The following is a 22265-nucleotide window of genomic DNA, read 5'->3' on the forward strand; positions in this document are numbered from 1 at the left end:
AAAGTTACTTTTTTTATTTCTAGGACTTGGAACAGAGCAAATAAACAACTTCTAGAAACCATTTCTGGTCCAATACACATGTAGGTCATTCTCCTGTGTTTTACGGAAGAGAAAGCTGTGCTGCTTGACTGACTTAGCTTTGGTTGGAGAAGGCCATCCAAATGGATGTCCTTATAAAGGAGACTTTCCGTGTCTATTCATGTTACTATTCTATGAGAGATTCCAATCATCTCAGGATTTACGTGGACAGCATTAGATATGGGAAATATACATTGTTAAAGTCTCTACAAAAAAAGGGACTCAGCTTTAAGATCTATTAGAGGTGCCAGTCCACGGACACTCTTTTTAATTTCTCCTCCTTGACTATCTTTTCCTCTGACCTTCTTTATTAGAGGGGTTGGTTTTGGAATCGCTAACCTGTGAGCCAGCGTTGTGTTGGTGACTATTGTGGCTTGTTCTTTGGCATGTTCAGTGATGGTATTAAATTACGCTTGGACAATCTTGATAGGAGAGTTGTCTAATCTATCATTTCGAGGCAGTATGCTTTTGTGGTTTTCTTCACAGGCTAGTTTTGTGTTTGGAAAGGGCTAGGAATAAAGTTATTGTTAGAAGGTGTGCTGATCTTTCCTGGCTTGAGACATTTGGAAAACATTGATGTTGTTGAACATTGAATGAGTAGAGATTTTTCACATAGGAACTCTCTCCATTGACCTCGGAGTAGCCAATGGCTAATCTCGGCAGAGCTTGAGTTTGTTTTGTGGGTAAAGTGAAGATCAGCAGTGGATATCCTTTGATCAATTAAGGAAAAGTTAGGAATTACTCTTAAGCCAGGATAATTATTTTTATATGACACCATTCTTTAAAAGTAACTTGTATGTGCCATAGAGCAAGCAACAGAGTATTAGAGCATGCAATTTTATACATGTAAAATAAGTTCTGTGTATGGTTTGGGGGCAAAATTTTTAGTTGATAAATTCACATTCACTGATCACTAATTCACTGGCACCCATTCTGTAAAGAATAGGTTAAACTGGACCCAAATCCAATTCTAATGATGTGGAGTAAGCATTATTCCCTGTGTTTCTCTCTGTACCCCTTCCAACACCCCTGTGTAAAGCATGCTATAAAATTCTTCAGGTTCTATAAAAATATATTTCCTCAAGCCTTTAGTGAGTTTTAACAACTTGAAAAGATTTGGGAGGTTCACAAAGAGTCACCTTGATAAACATGCAATCTTCCACCCTCTCCTTTTCTCTCTTCTCTTCTGCCCTCCTGGATTCGTTTATCTTCTTGTCCAGCATGTATTTGGGTTTTACCCAAATTAAGGCAACCTGGAGCTGGGGTCTCACCTGCTATCCTAAGGGATTTTTCCTAAACAAATACTGTTTTCTTCTTAGGAAGAGCTAATGTTAATGTGAACTTCAACCTCTTGTTTCATATTATTTTAGGCTTTTGCTTTTGGGTAGTTGTGGCAAGTGAGAGTCTGTATCTTTTATAAAATGAGAGGACTTCCTGATTTACATTTTAATAGCTCCCCAGGAATTTCCAGAGGTTGTGGAAGGACTGGGTGCTGATGGAGAATGGTGCATCTGTGGGAAATAACAAAGCTCAGATAGAAACGTGGCATTCGTTTTCTCATCCGATCAAATTATTCAGCGGAGACGTCCCGGGTGCTGTCCTTGTCTTTATAGAATTTAAAGGAAGCCCCTGCTGAACAGCACACAGTTACGGATTTGTTTTACTTGGCTTCATCAGCTCACTGGGCTTAAGCAATGAATTACTATTTTGGGCATTAGGAAATCTCGTGCCTCCACAGGCAGCAGCAGTGTTGACTGAGGCCAGATTAGGAAGAGGAAGAGGAGATAACATCAGACATATGCAAGCACCCCGGGCTTCACTTGCAAACGCATATAGAGTGATATTCAGGTAGCAAATCCTGTACTTGAATAGAGTTAGATCAGCAACACTGAATGGAGAATAAATGTGTTGTTACCTGGCAACGGAATTATCCTATTAAACTAGTGGTAGTTGATGGAAGGACCCGTCCAACTCCTTAATTCTGTGACTGTGTCATAGAGCAATATCCTTAGCCCAGGATGGTTGCCGTATACAAATCTGACTGCACGCAGGTGACATGATTAGACACCTTGTTTCCTCCTTCCATAGGGTTCTGAGAGAACAACTCTAGAAATGAACTTTAGGGTCATTCTCCTGAGAAAGTACAAGTGGGAACCCTTTGGTTGTCTCTACTGTTCCCTGACAGTGCCCGGGAGACCACTGCCTCCTCCCCTCCCTTAGCGTTTTTTTGTTACTGCTGTCACCCAGGAATTGACTCGTGGCATACCTTCTTTTTTCACAATGCTTTGCTGCTTCAAACAGTAATAGCTAGACTTCCTTGAGAAAGGTCAAGTCCAGACACTCATCTGCCATTTTTCTCACCTCATATTATGTGCTTAAATGTGATACAGCCACAAGAATGTATGCCAAGTCTTACAAAAGCAGATTCAAGTTTAATAGCCAACAAAATTCATGTTGTTTAAAATCCTGGGTTTAAAATCCACACAATTGTTTTTCCTTACCCCTAGGATAAAGTACAAATTCATTTACTGGCTTGTGAGAGTTTCCTGACCCATATCTGTCCTACTTCCCCACCCTCCCCACCCAAGTTTCAACTGTAGAACATTAAGAGGGGAGCCAGGGCCAGTAAATGGGGCCTCAAGCATAAGTGCAGGGATGTGGATTGGATCCAGGAGGGAGTAGGGATCCATGGTATATTCTCGAATCAGAAGATGATCTAATGAAATTGGCATGTGAAAATGTGAACCTAGCCCTCATTCACGGGAGATGTTGGAGAATAAAGGAGCTTTCTGCAGGCCAGTGGGAGAGGGTGACAAAATGCAGCGTTGGGCCATGAACTCCTGAACTAGAGTGGAAACAGAATTTGAGGCCTACTACACGAAAGGCAAGATGTTGAGAACTTGGATATAGGGGCTACGCAGGGCAAAATGATGGTTCAGCAGCTGTCAGTGAGCAGTTCACTTAAAACCCAAACACAGGAATGATGGAGGACCTTTCAAATTCTGTTACTTCCCTCATTATAATTTCAGGTATGCGGAGACAATCTTTGAAATGGCCATTTATTTGCCTTCATCTATAGGTTGTCTGTGATGCTATCACTGTGTCCTGATATTTATTTTCCTTGGTAGTTCCCAGAATGTATTTCTAAAATAACGGTTTCCCATCCTAGTTTTATGATCAGGCCAGTCTGTAGTTGGGGCAGGCAGTTTTTAGTAACTCCTCCTTGCTAAATTCATAGAATGTGGGAGCAATTGCTTATGCTGCCAATTTATTTTCCTTTTATATTTTTTCCAAACGTTTCAAAATCAATTGTGAAACACCAAGACTGTGCAATCCCTCATGTCTTGGCTTGTTCTCTGGAGGCAATGATATGCTTGCTGCTTTCGGTGATGGCGCTGGAGCGAATGACGTGGGCTTGGCTGTATCACAGGCCCACCCTCCCGGCGCATGGCAGTGACTGAACTGCCCACTCGAGGGATGCCGCGCCAGCCTGTTGTCTCTGGTGGGCGGTGCCTACTGCTTTCCCTGGCGATGCCACAACTTCTATCTGACTCTGTCTTTCCTCGGTGGAATCCATCATGTCTGGTTTCTTGAACATTTAAATGAAATTAAAATTGTTTTAAAATATTGCATAATGATATGTGTTCATTTAGAAAAGCTGGAATATATACTTAACCAAAATGAAAAAGATAGGGAGGCAAACAGACAGATATAAATAAGTGAATTAAGATAATTTATTTGTTTAGGTTAATCACGATCCTACCACCTTGGTGTGATCACTGTAAACATTTTGTGATATTTCCAAACTTCTTTTCTGTTTTCCAAAAATAAAACGATAGTGTGTATAATGTTGTAACTTGATTTTCTCCCTACGCAATACATTCTCAACATATTTCCATGGCAATACATATGTATCCAAACATCATGTCTAACCACTGTGTTACATATAGATTTATTATAGTTTACCAATCCACAGAATCTAAAATCAGAAATATCTATTATTCTAAAATCTTTTTAAAAATATTTTTTCTTGATTTCAGAAAGGAAGGGGAGGGAGAGAGAGATAGAAACATCAATGATGAGAGAGAATCATTGATCGGCTGCCTCCTGCATGCCCCACACTGGGGATCGAGCCCACAACCTGGGTATGTGCCCTGACCAGGAATCGAACCTCTTGGTTCATAGGTCAACGCTCAACCACTGAGCCACACCGGTCTGGCCTAACATCTTTTAAAATAGCTAACAGCAGGTAGCCTACAGAAGCACACATATACTAACTTAAATATAAAGCATTACACATTTAACTTACCTATAAACATGTTTGTATAACTATTAATATATGTGTATAAATGTTAATATGTGTATACACATATTGAAATGTGTGTGAGCACATACGTGTACATATGTGTGTAACTATAACTTAGTCACTATTTTAAGCTAGCAGGCAGGAAGGTGGATTTTGTTAGCATGGTATAAAGGAGAAATGTCACCTGAATTCTAGTTCTGCGTTTTTCTTATGCAGCTGTGTACCCTTCGGTCAGTGATGTGACTCTATGCATCCATTTCCTTACAAGTACACTGAGGCAAGAACATTATCTCTACAAAATTCAGAGAGACTTTGAGAAGATCAAATGCTTCTTAAAACAACATAAAAAAATCAAAGGAATTGAATGCAGAGAAAGGCAATTTTGGATATGCTTTAGGTAAAATGTGCATACATCATATTGTGCTTTCAGGAGGCAGAAGAATTGTAGTAAGGGTTTTCAGACACCAGAAATGGTTTCTTTGGGCAACAGTGGCTTCTCCTGTGCTCAAATTCTAAAACTTGCCTACTGACCCTGAGTAAAGGCTGATTTTAAGGCATTAAACAGGGGCGTCAGCTGGGCAGCCCTGGGAGGATTCTTCAGCACAGTGGTTGCTAACCTGGAAGGAGAGTTCCGGTAACTCGTGACTGAGTGATGAGGGCTGTGTGTACATTTCTCAAGCAATAGCAGGAGAAGTGGCCCCTGGGATGAGCTGAACTTTGGGTTGGATTTGAAGATTTTCCTGAGAAGTCATTACATGAGGATTTATCATCCCTCTGGAGCGTGTTCCTTAAGGGGCAAAGGCCCAGCTGCTCCCACAGACCAGCTCATTGATAAACTCATCTGTCATCTTGCTGCTGTGGCTAGTCTCCCTTAAAGCATACTTTAAGAACTTCAAGAGGAAGCTATGCAGTGGAAATTCTTAAAAGTTGAGTACTTTTTAAAGGAGTCAGAATTTAAGGGAATCTGTTTGAAACAATGTCTTCCAAAAAGACACAAGGAAATGCCATGCTAGAGTCTAAGGTATCCCTGGGTTCCGAATCAGGAGGACAGGCTCTACCCTGATGCTGCAGCCCTTTACACCTCAGGCAAACCGCCCACCTGTCTGGGCCTTCCTCCTCATCTGTTCAACAGAACTGTGGAGAAATAGCCATTACTAGGGGGCGGGGGGGGGGGGTGTTGAAGGAGAACGTGCTCATCAGTAGAACATTAACCATTATTTTCATACTCTGAAGCTTATGAAACTTACTTACTGTGGCAAATGCGTTTGCACCCTTTACTGGAAAATAATGACTTTTGGAGTAGCATCTTTAAAAATTGTTTTAATGCCTGGTCAGTGAGGCTCAGTGGTTGAGCGTCAACCAATGCACCAAGAGATCACCAATTCCATTCCCACTCAGGGCACATGCATGGGTTGTGGGCATTCCCTAGTATGGGGCAGGCAGGAGGCAACCGATCAATGATTCTCTCTTATTGCTGATGTTCCTATCTCTCTCTCCCTCCCCATTCCTCTTTGAAATTGATAAAAAATATATATATTTTAAAAAGATTATGGTATACTGACTAACCGTGATTTTAAAAGAGCTAAACTTATTCTTTATTTCTCCTAAATTTTTAATATTGAAAGCAAATGCACAAGATTTTTACTTTTCTTAAGTGGAGTTCCTTTATTTACTATTCCCCACTTCTGTTCTAATCATGAATGGTAGATGAACTTTATTAGATGAAAGAGATGTAATTTATTCTGTAATAGTGAGATTGAATCAATTTCTTCTTATTCATTTAAAACTTTCCTTCCTACTTAGTGCTTTCTTCTTTTTTTGATCATGCTGCTGAAGAGACCATCCCTAAGTAGGTGAAAATTATCGCTAGGGTTTTAAGGCTTCTAAAAGGACTGGTGGGAGATAAAATTGGATAGGGTCAGATCCTGAATGGCCTGCATGCTAAGAATTTTGTATTATAGACAATAACACACGATTCTTTTACCTGGTTAGCTTTCCATCTTAATTTCTTTTGAAAATGGTATTTCAGAAGCAAGTGACTTTCTTTGCGTGCCAGATTACAAGAAAGTTCACTCATACCTTAATTTCATTTAAAATGCCATTTGCTTCCAGCTACCGCTTAAATACCACCTCATATGCTAGTGAGGTGGTCAACCTTGGGTGATGTTTAGGAGGAAATAATAAAGAGGGCTTAGGGTGCCAAGCAGCTGGGCTTTTGTGAGTAGGAACCGTGAGTAGAGTCATTTTCTTAGAAAGGAATGGCATTTTGGTTCAGGTTTCCCAGAAGCATACCCTGAGAAGAGAATTGGGATGCCAGTAGTTTATTTGGGAAGTGATACTGGCAGTACTTGGAGAGGGAAGGAGGAAGTGAAAAAGGGTAGACAATTAGCTAAGAAAGCTCGCCTTATCAAACAGATTACGACTCTGGATAACTGAAGCTTCATTCTGCTGGGGGACTCTTTTTTTATTTTTTTTAATATATTTTATTGATTTTTTACAGAGAGGAAGGGAGAGGGATAGAGAGTTAGAAACATTGATCAGCTGTCTCCTGCACACCGGCTTCTGGGGATGTGCCTGTAACCAAGGTACGTGCCCTTGGCCGGAATCGAACCTGGGACCTTTCAGTCCGCAGGCTGACACTCTATCCACTGAGCCAAACCGGTTAGGGCTGGGGGACTCTTAAGAGCCCGTGAAATATATGTATCTCAGAGCTTTCGTTCCACAGGGCCGGGACCTGGGGTCTGTGCACACCAAGTCCCGTGGTCATTGCTGGAGGACTCATCCTGGGGGCAGTGATCTTCAGCACCTCAGCACAGGTGGAGAAGTGGTGGGTGCACCAGCAGCACCTGCTACAAGTGATCTGCTTCCCTCAGAGCCCCCTTTTCTCTTGTCCTTGTTAGAGCCTCGGCATCCTCAGAGCTGTCATAGTTACTACCATCAACATTTCCAGTCCATTTTTGTAATTAATGCCAGGATCTGTGGGGTCTGGAGGAAATTGGGCCTTTCTGTTTATTTGCCAAAAAAACATTTGCCAAAAGTTTTCTATGTAGAATTTCTAGGCATTTGTGAGAATAAAGTATCTTTTGGTCAAAATCCCATCATAGTCATAGGGTAATGTTGGATAAAACTAAATGCAAGAATCCTATCTAATAAAGAGGGAATATGCTAATTGACCCTCACACCGTCGCAAAGATGGCAGCACCCACAGCCAGTAAGGATGGAATATGCTAATTGACTGCCCCACCCTCAAAGATGGCGGCGCCCACATCCAATAAGGATGGAATATGCTAATTGACTGCCCCGCCCTCAAAGATGGCAGTGCCCACAGCCAATAAGAGGGAATATGCTAATTGACTGCCATGCCCTCAAAGATGGCGGCGCCCAGTTCCCTCAGCTGCCCAGGGCCGGCCTGAGGCACAGGCAAGCCTTGGGTGGCAGCTGCCCAGCTGCCCAAGGCCGCCAGAGGCTCAGGTAACCAGGGCCGGCTGAAGCTTGCGCTGCTGGCAGTGGCAGCAGCAGAGGTGTGATGGGACATCACCTTCCCCTGATTGCCGGGCTGAGGGACACCCCTTCATGCACTGGGCCTCTAGTAGTTTAATAAAAAACATTCCCTAAGTAATGTATGAAGGCTATGGTGATATTACTAGCATTTTTGTTCTCTAAAGAAGTTAAAATATTTCTTCCTGTGATGAGTCTGATGCAAAGAGGGCAGGGAAGGCTGAGACACACAGAAGCTGTTCAGAGGGCTCAGCTGACAATGGACAGAGTGAAAAACCTATGTTATTTCACCTTTATGTTCCTGGGACATTCCTTCTCTTTTGCTTTCTTTTCATTCCTTTGCCCAGTTCTTATCAGATAATGAAATAATGAAACCTTAGTTTTTTTAAAAATAGTTTTAACAATTTAACAGTATTATATACATCTATGTGAAATCGAGTTCATCTTGAGATGCTGGATCTACCTGCTTTCTCACTGTGTGCTCTGCCTAACATCACATAGTAGGTAGCTTACATTGAGACACTTGATACCAAATCCATGGTCCTTTCTTTGTGCATCCATTGACTGCAAATTCTATTTTAGCTCCTAGTTGTGACTAAAGACGTTTTTCAGTCTCATGCTTATAATTATTTAACTGAGTTCTGGGTTCTGGTCCGAGGTGTCTATCACTTCAATAATACACATAACTTGCCCATTTTATAATGCCCATCTAGTTAGTTGTCTAAGTTAGAAACTGATCATTTCGTAAATTCTGGCACTTGGATGTTGATTAATTTTCTTCTGAAGGTTATGATAGTGTTGCCTCAGTGGACTATGCTTAGCTTTCAATAAATGTTATCTGTTATTAGATGTTAGTCAAGATGATTATAGTTCTTAAAGGGAATTCAGGCATTCTCACTGCCAGATCTGCTTCTGATACCTAGAAGAAAACAAAACAAAACATCCTTTTTTTATTTTTCAGTGCCCAGGGCTAATAGGCTCAGCCCTCTGCCTGGTGGCCCAGCAATATGTGCAGGGTGTAGGCTGCCTTGGTGTGTAATGTGCTTACTTCCTTTTCAAAAGGGAAGAGGGCACATCCGACAGAACAAAGCAGTGTCATCGTGGACTGTCTCCTATGCAGGGAGGAAGGGACATTTAGATTAAATGCAATTTTGGGGGGAGGGAGAGTGGGAAAAACTGCTAAAACTATATACAAAATAATAGCAATGTCACTTTAAAAGTCTTAGATTATATTCCACTATGTACAGTCAAAATTCTGTGCTCGGTGGTCCCTTGGAGTCATTATTTGTGGGGTTACATCACCAGGCTTATATTCAGTTAGGTTCATCGGTTTCTATTTGTTTATTAATTTTAGGAATTGCTTCTCTTTTTGGCTTGTTTTATTAATATATATCATTTACCCCAATTCCAAAGTCAACTCTATATTACACATTACAGCCAGATATGTCTTGCTTTCCTACCTATTCCTCTACCCTCTTCCTTCCTCGTTTTTGTTTTTGTTTTATTTTTCCATTCATTCTTTTTGTAGCTATAAGCAAGTGTGTATACTGAGGCATTACCTGGTTTCTCTTTTCTTACACAAAATTAGCCTGCTGTGTCTGTGGCACTGTACCTTGCTTCTTTTTTTTGCCATGTCCTGGAGATTGCCCTATGTGCATATGTCATTTTCTTATAATTATTTTTGGCATGTGGATGCCACAGTTTATTTAACGCGCCCCCCCTCCCCGCCCCATGATAGGCCCTTGGATTCTGTACAGTCTTTTTTGTTGTAAATAATGCTGCAGTGCACATGTCATTGCACATCATTCTATTTAGGACAGATCCCAGGAGTGGGATCCTGGGTCAGAGGGTCCATGCAGTTTTGCTCATTACTGCCCAGTTTCCTTCCATTGCGTTCCTTTTGCGTGACCACCAGCCATGTCTGAGACTGTTTCTCTGTAGAACTAGAACCTTCCCAATTGGCTTTATGTTATTTTTTTTTTCATCTCAGTTGATTTTAGGCATATGTTTTAGAGACCATAATTCAAATTTCTCTAGCGGTCATAATTCTGTGTGTGCCATTAGAACTTAGTGACACCTGTTCTTAGGTGACATGAGAATGGGCAGCTGTGCTGAGAATCCAGACTCTGCCTGTTTCCAAGGTGCTGGAGTTTCAGGGCAAAACTGAGCAAACCACACATCCGTTTGGAGAACTGGAGGTGCAGCTTCTCCGGATTTGGAGAGTCATTGGGTCACCTCACATTTTGTTTCAACTAATCCCGAAAATGTTAAATTCATATTTACACATAAACACAAAAGCATATTACCAAAAAAAATCTGTATTTTGTTTTTAAAATGATTTTCCCCTCAAAGTGCAGATTTTATTTAAAGACCTGTAATTTGTTTAGTGACACGTTTTGAGGGGGAAATGCTACAATGAAAGTCCATGTAGATTCTAAGATGTCTCTTGATTTCAGAGTTAGTAAAGTGTAAAAAAATCAGGTTTCTTTGAATCAAGGTAATATGGTTTCACTGGGAATGGAAAGATAATGATACTTTCTATTTTTAACCATGAAATACATAATAATTTCTTCTATTAGACTTCATCTGTTGCTGGTTTGGTCTTCTCTGATTCAGCCTTTGAAACATACACATCACTCTTATTTTTCTGGGTCTGCCCTTCTGCCTCTCTGACGTGCGCAGGTACTTAAGTAATTTTGTCTATTTTGCCACCTATCTGTAATGTGAAAAAGCCAAACGTTTTGATGGCAATGAACGCTCATTTGTGTATTTAAATATTAAAATTTGATGTCCCATTTTAATTTAAAGATATGTCTGAAGGGTGGCGAATTTAAAATAAAATATTTTTGTTTCTAAAATTCCTGTAGTCCAAAACTGAAGCTATAGTGAGGCTTACACCATAGACTATAAGAAATATTAAACCAATTATGTGTCTAATGTTTGAACCAATCATGTTGAGTCATAAGCAGGATCATCAGAGACCTCATATTTTACTTTCTTTCAAGTCTTACTGACAGCCCAATGGGTAGGATTTCATTGATAACTTTTTATTCCCCAAGCTTTTCCTACATCTCATGTTTTGAAAAACAGCTTTATTTATTTATTTTTTTAAATTTTTTTCTCTTGTCAAATGGTTAATAATTTTTTTAAATAAATATTTATTGTTCAGATTATTACAGTTGTTCCTCTTCCCCCCCCATAGCTCCTCTCCACCCAGTTCCCACCCCACCCTCTGCTCTTACCCGCCCCCCCACACTGTCCTCATCCATAGGTGTACAATTTTTGTCCAGTCTCTTCCCGCACCCCCCACACCCCCTTCCCACTGAGAATTGTCAGTCTGCTCCCTTTCTATGCCCCTGACTATATTATATTCACCAGTTTATTCTTTTCATCAGATTTTTTATTCACTTGATTTTTAGATCCACTTGTTGATAGATATGTATTTGTTGTTCATAATTTTTATCTTTACCTTTTCCTTCTTCTTCCTCTTCTTAAAGAATACCCTTCAGCATTTCATATAATACTGGTTTGGGGGTAATGAACTCCTTTAGCTTTTTCTTATCTGTGAAGCTCTTTATCAGCCCTTCAATTCTGAATGATAGCTTTGCTGGGTAGAGTAATCTTGGTTGTCGGTTCTTGTTTTTCATCGCTTTGAATATTTCTTGCCACTTCCGTCTGGCCTGCATAGTTTCTGTTGAGAAATCAGCTGACAATCGTATGGGTACTCCCTTGTAGGTAACTAACTGTTTTTCTCTTGCTGCTTTTAATATTCTCTCTTTGTCTTTTGCTCTTGGCATTTTAATTATGATGTGTCTTGGTGTGGTCCTCTTTGGATTCCCTTTGTTTGGGGTTCTCTGCACTTCCTGGACTTGTAAGTCTATTTCTTTCACCAGGTAGGGAAAGTTTTCTGTCATTATTTCTTCAAATATGTTTTCAGTATCTTGCTCTCTCTCTTCTGGCACCCCCATAATTCTGATGTTGGTACACTTGAAGTTGTCCCAGAGGCTTCTTACACTATCTTTATATTTTTGAATTCTTTTTTCTTTTTGCTTTTCCGGTTGGGTGTTTTTTGCTTCTTCGTATTTCAAATCTTTGGCTTGATTCTTGCGATCCTCTAGTCTGCTGTTGGATCTCTGTATATTATTCTTTATTTCAGTCAGTGTATGCTTAATTTCTAGTTGGTCCTTTTTCATATCCTCGAGGGACTCACTAAATTTATCGGCGGTTTCTAGAAAATTCTTGAAAAACCTTATAACTGTGGTTTTGAACTCTATATTCAGTCATTTGCTTTCCTCCATTTCTTTCATTTGTGACCTGTTTCTTTGTCTCCGCATTTTGGCTGCTTCCCGGTGTTGACAAAATGGCTTTGTGTGCTAGGTGTCCTATAGGGCCCAATGGCTCAGCCTCCCCAGTTACCTGAGGCGGACACTCTTGGTACACCCCTTTGTGGGTTGTGTGCACAGTTTTGTTGTAGTTAAGCCTTGATTGTTGTTGGTATCACTGGGAGGAATTGACCTCCAGGCCAATTGGCTGTGAGGCTCATCAGTTGTGTCTATGATGGGAGAACTTCTGTGCTGGAGACACCCTTATGGGGCAGGACTTGCTTCAATGGGGCTTTGATGCTCACTGTGTCTGCCCCCTGAGTGTGTCCCTTATGGATCTGAGGAGTTGTAATGTGGATGGTCCCACTCTGACCACTGGGTACACTGGCTCTTGGATCTCCAAGGAGGTACAAATTTAGCCTTTGCCTGAGGCCACCCAGCAGGAGCTACGGAGAGATCTGCAGATTCCTCTTCTTTGTTTGGGTTTTGGAGGTGCCCAGATGAGGCCCAGTTGTGAAGCAATGCAAGCTGCTGTGGAGCCTCAGGCCTTTTTTTGGAAGTTCTGGGTCTCTCTGACCCAGCTGCAGTTTGTTAGATAATTTTAGATTGCAAAGGGCCAGGCCATTCATGTGCAAAAGCCTCTACGCACAGCTGGGGTAGGGTTGTAAATTGGGTGGGGTGGAGGATCAGGGAATCAACAGGGCAGAGCAAACAGCAATGGCTGACCTTCAGCCCTGCCCTAAGAGGCCCCTGGGTCTCAGTGTCCTGTGGTAATCGCTGCAAGCACCTCTGAGAAAAAGCCGCCCTCGTGTTCCGGCCTGAAGCCAGACAGTCCAGTTTCTCTTCCCCCGCTGCCCCCCCGCAATCCCATATGATTCTGGGTTCCCAGAGTCTCGCCCGGAGCTTGTGTCTCCCTCCTGATTGAAAAAGACAACCTCAGTCCTCAGTTGACAGCCCTTTCCACACGCACACACCTCCGTACCTCTGCACTTTACTTCTGCACCTCCTCTGAGTCTCAGTGTGCTTTTCTCTTCCCTTCTAGTTGTAGAATTTCCACTCAGCCAGCATTTCTGTGGTTCTGGATGATGTTCGTTTTGTCTTTTAGTTGTAGTTTTGAAGTGGTTGTGCGAGGCAGCAAGTTCAGATGTTCACCTATGCTGCCATCTTGGTTTCTCCCCAAAAACAGCTTTATTGAAATATATTCTATATACCATAAAATTCATTCTATTTACATTTACAATTCAATAATTTTTGGTAAATTTACTGAGTGATGCCACCATATTAATAAATGAATTTTAAATCATTTTTATTATAGAAATAAAATTCTTCATGCCCATTTACACTTAATCTTCATTCTCACCCCCAACTCCAACTAATCACATTCTACTTTTTGTCTCCTTACACCTGCCTTTTTTCTACACTTCATATAATGGAATTATACAGATTTCTTTCACACATCTAACTTTCACTTAGCATAATGTTTTCAAGGTTCATTTATGTTTTTAGCATGTGCTCATAGTTCACTACACAATATTTCATTGTAAGAATATACCATACTATTTCTTTACCAGTTGATGGATATTTAGATTGTTTTTAGTTTTTGTCTATTATGAACAATGCTGCTATAATATTTGCATGCAAATCTTTGTGTGGGTGTATGCTTTCATACTTGTAGGTATCTGGGGTAGATACCTACAAATGGAATTGCTGGTTTGTATGGCAATTATATGTTTATATATTTTAGAAACTGTTAAACTTTTTTCCAAAGTGGCTTCTGCATCTCATTTCAGCACTTTATTGTCAGAGGAAAAAGACAATGTTTCTTATCATTCATTCACTTAGAAAACTCATTTTTTATTTCACAGGCGTTGAACACTTGCCTTGTCCTAAGTATTAATGATATAATATAAATGACAGGAGTATTTCCTTCAAAGTACTCACAGTCTACTGGGGAAACAGGCAAATAACCAGATAACCAAATATAGTAAGAAGTATGTAAGTGAAGTCCACCCTTGGTGCTGGGTGCCGAGGGGAGGGCACCTATTCCGGGCTGAGGGAGTGGGGGAAAGTTTTAAAGAAGGTCACACCTAAGTTGATTCCTGGAGATGATTCTAGGGGAGTGCTGTAGGAATGGCATTATAAGCCTAGGAGCAGAGGCAATCTGCTCTTAAAGAACCCCTTTACCTTGATCAACTTTACTTTTTTTCCATAGCAGTTATTGCCTATAGCACACTATGTAATTTATGTGCTTGTATGTTGAGCTATTGTCTCTTTCCCCTTGAGAATAAAGATCTCTGTTTTGCTCACTGATCAATTCCAAAATCCCACACAGTGCCTAACACAAAGAAGCTACTCCGATAGATATGTTGAATAAAGGAATGTGTAATCCTAACAATTTTGATAAAAATGGGATTTTATTGCTGCTTAATGACAGCAAGTGCTGGTGAGATTCCCCAGAGACCAACAAAATCAGAGGTGCTGGGAAAAGTGGATGAAGTGGTTGGCGAGGGGGAACACCTTTGAGACTGCAGAACATCATACCACAAAAGAGCAAAGCCTGTCTTGCTCCTCAATAAGACTAGGCTTGGTCAGACAAGATTCCTCAGTGGCAAGTGATGGTTTGATACCTCTGGCAAGAGAACATTTTTTTAAAAAAAAATATATTTTATTGATTTTAGAGAAGAAAGAAGAGGGAGGAAGAGATAGAAACATCAACAATGAGACAGAATCATTGATTGGCTGCCTCTGGCACGCCCCCTATTGGGGACTGAGCCTGCAACCCAGGCATGTGCCCTTGACCGGAATCGAACCTGGGACCCTTCAGTCTGCAAGCTGACGCTCTATCCATTGAGCCAAACCAGCCAGGGTGAACAATTTTTTTATGACATTAGGATATTAGGATACAGAGGGAAGTTTCCGGGTACCAATGCAGAACTTTCAAGTTACTTTTCAGAAAGTTAGGAATTCTTGAAGGGGAAGGATACCATTCTAGAATATTGTTTTGGTTAATGTAATAAGGAACAAGGAATCTGATTGGGGTAGGAGGAGAGAAAGCAGAAGGAAGAGGAGAAAACTCATTCCCTTAGGATTTGCCCATTGTGATTATAATTTTTTTTTTTGCAAGTCAAATAAGAAAAGACAATTTTTGACACAGTTATCTTTGATTCTGAGTATATCTTGCTTCAGAATAGTGGAAAATTGCTTTTGCTCATAAAGGAAAAATGATCTTTTACTCAATTGTATTTAGGCTCTTAGTTGAAGGAATCTCAGCCATTTCAGTAATGCGAAAAACGAATCCACCCAAATATAGATTTACAACTTATCTATTATGTTGATTTATTTTAAATAAATAAAAATATTAATAAAGGCATATATATTTCATTTTTTGTTGATTGATTTTTATATTGTTACTAGAGGCCCAGTGCACAAAATTCATGCATGGGAGTGGAGTCCCTCAGCCTGACCTGCACCCTCTCCAATCTGGGAGCCCTCAGATTGGAGTGGGCCTAAGCTGTAGTCTAGCCTCCCTCTGCAGGAGGCGACCAGGATGATCAGGGGAAGGTGCCACCCCCATTACCCTGCTTTTGCTGCCACTGCTGGCTGCCACAGCTGCCAAGGTGTTTTCATCAACATGGACTCTAGTCCCTTCACCACGAAAAAATGACAACTTTCTTTAGGCATTTTCAAGATATCTTTTTCATAGGATATGACCTTCCTTCCTTTCTTCCTTCCTTCCTTCCTTCTTTCCTTCCTTCCTTCCTTCCTTCCTTCCTTCCTTCCTTCCTTCCTTCCTTCCTTCCTTCCTTCCTTCCTTCCTTCCCCTCACCTGAGGATATTTTCCCATTGATTTTTAGAGAGCATGGAAGAGAGAGGGTAAGACAGAGAGAAACATCAATGTGAGAGGGACACTTCAATTGGTTGCCTCCTGCATGAGCCCTGACCTGTGCTCCAGCCAGGGAGGAGCCTGCAACCTAGGTACATGCCCTTGACCAGAATCAAACCCGGATCCTGCGGTCGGCAGGCCGAGGCTCTATCCACTGAGCCAAACTGGCTAGGGCAGGATATGACATCTCTTAACCCCTCCAGCAGCGGACCTTCGTTTTTTCCTCCAGGAGTGAAGTGGAAAAACCCTAGATCACCTTCTTGGATTCTTATTAGGCAAGTTACCAAGAACACTGAGAGTGGCATATGGGGAGCTTAGCCAATGAGCGGTCAGAAAAGGTGTTTCCTTTGTAGCTCACGTGCAGAGGCTGGACTGCTGGCGCGTGTGGCTGGCAGTCCCTGTTCTCTCCAGGCCTGCGCCATCCGTGGCTTGCCTCACCGCACATGCAGTCCCCTCCCACCTGCCTGCACATGCAGCCTCCTCCTGAGCGGCCGTGACGTTACTACAGCATCCCAGCTCATTTGCATAGTACCTCTTTATTATATATACAGGTCTTTTGAGATGGGCTGTTTGAACTGAAAATAAATTGTCTAGAGGCTAATAATGCTATCAATTCGGTCTCAATTCTAATTCAATTCAAAGGAAGTACTTTCAGTGTTTTTGTTTTTTTCCTTATTTTGGTTGAGTAAGGAGCATGGACAATGCTGGAGATGAAATTGTATAATTAAGCAGGACTTGATGTTGAAGGGCCTTTTACTAGTATACTCTGCTGAAGCATGTAGACTTCCTCCAAGGGCAGTTGGGAACAATGTAGGATTTTAATGAAAAAGTGACATGAAGAATGTTCATGAAGATTTTCTATTGCTGTGATTTAGACACTAAAATGGAGGAAAGGACAGAATTAGGGAGGAGGATAACAGTGTAGGAAACTTTTTCAGTAATTCAAGTTAAAGTTCATGGTGATCTGAAGGAGGTGGTATGTAGTAGATGGATTGAAGAGCTGAGACAGAGGCAGCAATGATACAACCTGCACAGACGCTGAGGAGATGGAAGAGGCAAAGATGTTTCCCGTATTTCTTTTGTGACAACAGTGCAAAAAGTGATGTCATTCATTGAAGTAGAATACACGAGAAAGAGGAACAGGCGTTTTATGGAGTAAAATGATGAGTTTGGTTTTGGATTTGCCATATTCTTAGGGAGTATCTAAGTCAGTTTGGGCTACTATAACAAAACCCCAATTACTGGATGGCTTAACTAATAAGCATTTATTCCTTATTATTCTGGAGGCAGGGAAGTCCAAGATCAAAGTGCTGGCAGATTCTGTGTCAGGTGAGGGCTCTCTTTCTGCTGTACCTTTACATGGAGGCCAGAGAGGTGCTTTGGGCTCTTCTTATCAGGGCACTAATCTCATCCTGGGGCTCCACCATCATGACCTCATCTAAACCTAATTACTCCCCAAAGGCTATAACTCCGAATACTTCCCAAAGGCTACAACTCCAAATCACACTAGGGACTTTGGGGACACATTCAGTCCTTAACAGGGAGCCCCTGGAATACCCATGTGAATAGGTAACACTGGGCAACTGGATCCCTGAGATGGGCTCTCTGGGTTGTATCCCAGTTTGAAGTATAGATTTTGCATGTGTGTATATAATGGTGGTACATGCAGCCAGGGGAGTGTGTATGATCTCCCACAGAGAGGATTGGAATGAAAAGAGAACAGGTCTGTGGTCAGAAGTCTGAGAAACAGTGACATTTAAGAAATGGACAGGAGAAAAAGACCTATAGAAGGAGGGCAAGGAGTAGTTAGAGGGCAAGGGAGCAGCAGAAATGTGTTGTCAGAAAAGCAAGGCATTGAGGCAGGGCAAGGTGGAGGGGGCAGGCTATAGTACCAGTTATAGAGTTCAATTAAGTGAGGGCTCATAAAGGTAGGTGGGATTTAGCAGCATGGATGTCATTTCAGGTATACAACATAGTGATTAGACATTTATGTAACTTATGATGTGACCACCCTGGTAAGTCTAGTGTCCATCTAGAAAGTGCCCTTTAGAATTGAATTTTGAGTCTTATAAGAAGAAAGCATTTCAAGTGAAATGCTTTGCATGAATTGACGCATGTAGGAGAGGAACGATGGGACAGGCATAAGGTTGGATGTTTGGTTTAATTTTCCTGAAGAGAAGAGTGCAAGGTGCATTCTAGGTGGCAATAAGAGAAAGAGACAGATGATGAAGTAAAGTAAGAGCACCCAGGGTGCAAATTTGATAGCAAGCTGGTTTTAAACATTTAGATTGTATTTTCAAAATCAATTTTTGCTTCTCTCCTAATAACCACTGACTCATTTATGTTTAATCTTGTGGTCTGTACTTCTCCACTCATTACCAGTTGTAGATGGAAAAATATTTGAGTTCTATCTGTGATAAGCAATCTAGCCACTGCCTTGTGGTACAGTTAAATTTTATCCATATAGTAAAAATTAACAAATTCTTAGAGAGTGGAAGAATTATTACATTTCCTATAAAAATATTGATTTTTAAAAAATCTTCCAGCTTCTTTTATTTTATTTTTTTTAAATTTCTTTATTGATTAAGGTATTACATATGTGTCCATATCCCCCCATTACCCCCCACCTCCTATTCTTGCCCCCACCCCCCTGTTGTCTGTGTTCATTGATTAGGTTTATATGCATGCATATAAGTCCTTCGGTTGATCTCTCCCCCTTACCCCCACTGTCCCCTACCTTCCCTGAGGTTTGACGTTCTGATGGATGTTTCTCTGTCTCTGGATCTATTTTTGTTCATCAGTTTATGTTGTTCATTATATAAATGAGTGAGATCATGTGATATTTATCTTTCTCTGACTGGCTTATTTCACTTAGCATAATGCTCTCCATCTCCATCCATGTTGTTGCAAATGGTAAGAACTCCTTTTTTTACGGCAGCGTAATATTCCATTGTGTAGATGTACCACAGTTTTTTAATCCACTCATATGCTGATGGGCACTTAGGCTGTTTCCAAATCTTAGCTATGGTGAATTGTGCTGCTATGAACATAGGGGTACATATATCCTTTCTGATTCACGTTTCTAGTTTCTTGGGATATATTGATGTTTTAAAGTGGCATTCACATTATGTCTCAAAAGTGCCACTTTCTTCTGCAGTCTTTCCTGCATAGAAAGAACTCCGAGGGATCAGTTATGGAACTGAGATTTTACCAGATTTGACTCTGTGATTTATTCCCCAAGGAACTTCCTACAGTCTTGGGAGAGGAAATAATTTTTGTTGGGTGTCCGTTAAGTATTTTATTTACCTGAACTTATTTAAGTCATATAACAACCAATAAGTTGTAGATCTATGATATAAACCTCAATTTACTAACTCCAAAGTCAAGCCTCTGTCCACCATATATGAGTGCTAATTAGGTTCCATCTTATGTGCTGTGGCTTCCTAGAGTAGTAGGATGGGAATGATGCTGAGGATGCCTATAGGCTCAGCAGAAAGCATAGCCCTGATGGTTTAGGGAGAGAGGAAGGGGAGGGGCAGGTCCTTTAGGTGCCATACAATGGCCGTCACGTTACTACTGATGGAAAGATTCTAGATGACTTTACAGGAGACTATCAAACTTCTCTAATAAAATGTGTATCTAGGAGAAGTCCAGTGCTGATTCAGGAAGATGTCTTTTGATTCTCCTTTATTTCATCTATGCTCTCTTTATTCATTGTATATCATCTCAATAACCTAACTGCTAGACTAAAGCACTGATTCATATATGTGGTATGCATGTGTTTCAGGCAGAAAAAGCTGATGGATTTGTCAACCTGCCTGACTTCACTGTGGAGAAAGCATCTGAATGCAGAAAAAAGCAGTAAGTTGTCTATCATTTCCCACAAAACTCTGAGCCAGGATAATATCCCTTCATAAAGTTCCTTGGGTGATGTGGTGATTTGGAAGTTAATGAAAGTAACACTCAATGTCTGAGAACTTTGAACTTTATGGGTTGGCACCCCAAACAATAATAGAAGCTTTTTACCTCTTATTTTCAGGAATTGCATTTTGTGGAGCAGATGGATTTTAAAACCCCTTGGGGCTTTGGCATGCCATGTTGTTGACTGGTGTCTGTGACAGAATTTAAAATAAGCTCCCTTCCAGAACTGGCGGGGAGGTCAGATGTCAAAGTTTTGTCCTGGTGAAGAGAATGACTAGTTAAATAGAATTCTCCAGAGGTGTCTATATTATGGCAAGACTACTTTTCCTTAGTTTATAATAGAATTATCAGTAGAAATCTTGAAATTGAATCCTCTTGCGATGCCTTAGACTTGGGGATGACACCTTGATATAATTTGAGTTCCAAAGATTTGAGAAAAAATAGGAAAAATAGTCACCAGGCGTGGTCCTAGTTTTATTGAGAAGGGAATAGCCCAGAGAGTTTGGACTTGTCTAGAACTCATGGAAGGGCTGGCTCTAGACCAGCTCTCCAGCCTCCCAGTCAGGTGCTCTTGACAGCATCCAGCTGCATTTTGCATGTGTGTCCTCTTCACCTTTTTCTTATTTTTTCTTCCACCTTTGACATCTTTTCCTGTTTCGTTAGAAAAGGGCATTTCCTATTGATCTGTGTTACTAATACCGTGTTTCCCCGAAAATAAGACAGTGTCTTATATTAATTTTTGCCCCTAAAGACACGCTAGGTCTTATTTTCAGGGGATGTCTTATTTTTCCATGAAGAAGAATATGGTACACATTTATTGTTAAATGAAAATAAAGTAAATTTATTACCTGTATACTGTACGGTAGTACGGTAGTTATCAACACAAACCAGACAAATTGTGAATCCTACAGTATCAAGAATTTACTCATTTATTCAATGATAATCATGTCATCATCTTCTGGAACATCATCATAACAATCCAATTCCTGAATTTCCTGGTGAATTTCTTGTGACTCCATTTCTTTCAGAATCAGTGGACCAAATCTCTCATGTTTAGCAACAGCACTGTCTTTAAATGAGTACTTCTTGTCAAGGTAGCCTGCTCGCAGTGCATTTGCAATGCAACTGTCAGTGATTTTCTCCCATGAATTCTTCACCCAAGTCACAACTTCTTGCAGTTTAAGTTTCACAAAGTTTCCACGCTGATTTCTCTCCATTCTATTTTCAATGTAGTCATTAATTTCCATGCGCAAATTGTCTTGGAATGGCTTGTTTAGTGCAATATCAAGAGTCTGGAGATAGGCCGTCATTCCTGCGGGAATCATTATCTGATCTATTTTTCTTTCGTGAAGAAATGTCTTCATGTCTTTAGCGCGGTGAGTGCTGGCTGCATCCCAGACTAGCAGACCTCTTTGGCTCCCTCGCATAACAAGCGGCAGCATTAAATCGACCCACTTCCTTATAACTGCTTGTGTGGCCCAGGCTTTTTCAGTTTCAGGAATAAAAACGCCCAAAACACGTTCAATCTTTTCCTTCTTGCCCTTAGAAATGATTAAAGGTGGGATTTTAGTGCCATCCAGACGAATTGCCAAAATACAGGAAACACGTGCACTTTCGTAAGCAGTGGAGGGAATGTACGCCAAGGAGGCACCCCGCTGTTCAATTGTTGTTTGAGATGATTGGCCCATAAACCCTGCAGTTTCATCCATAGCAATCATGTTGGAAAGATTGTATTTAGAGAAGTCAGCATCATCAATAAAGGACTGAATACAAGTGCTCGCTTAATAACTTGAGTATCTTCCAACCTAAACAATGTTGTAGATCTTCTTAAAGACAGTTCACTTTGCTGAAGGAAATTATCCAGCCAGTGTTGTGATGCTTTGAAGTCTTCGGGGGCTATGTCAAACTGTGGTGCCATTGCAAGGGCAAATTCTTGAATCTGAGCCCTATTCACAACCAAAGCCTTTGCTCTCCTGTCAACAACCCATTCACAGATCAGGTCTTCCAGCTCGGAAAATAATGGTTGCCGACCTGATCCACACTTGCGCTCTTTAGCATTTCCCTTGTCCACTTGTTCAATGAGGTTACCATACTCTGCTCGCCATTTTCAGAACAATCGGATACTCAACATCTTCTCTTTGCAGAAAGCAGTAAGATTTTGGCCCCAAGAGTCTTCCATGATTCCTTTCTTGTACTCCACGGAGTAGCTTTTTCTTTTTGCGCTCATTTCTAGGGATAAAAAAAAAGGAATTGGGGT

At 40.9% G+C, this 22265-nt stretch overlaps 1 protein-coding gene across 1 annotated transcript in view; it reads left to right on the forward strand.

Moving 5' to 3' along the window:
* The window catches only part of IPCEF1 (interaction protein for cytohesin exchange factors 1), a 71966-nt gene that overhangs the window by 1010 nt on the left and 48691 nt on the right, over positions 1 to 22265 (forward strand). Inside the window, exon 3 of the mRNA XM_080664565.1 lies at positions 19875 to 19948. Within this exon, the coding sequence (XP_080520691.1) occupies positions 19875 to 19948 (74 nt within the window). The remainder of the gene's footprint in view (positions 1 to 19874; positions 19949 to 22265) is intronic.

The sequence above is a fragment of the Plecotus auritus genome, assembly GCF_963455305.1.
Source record: "Plecotus auritus genome assembly, chromosome: 4".
Lineage (NCBI taxonomy): Eukaryota > Metazoa > Chordata > Mammalia > Chiroptera > Vespertilionidae > Plecotus > Plecotus auritus.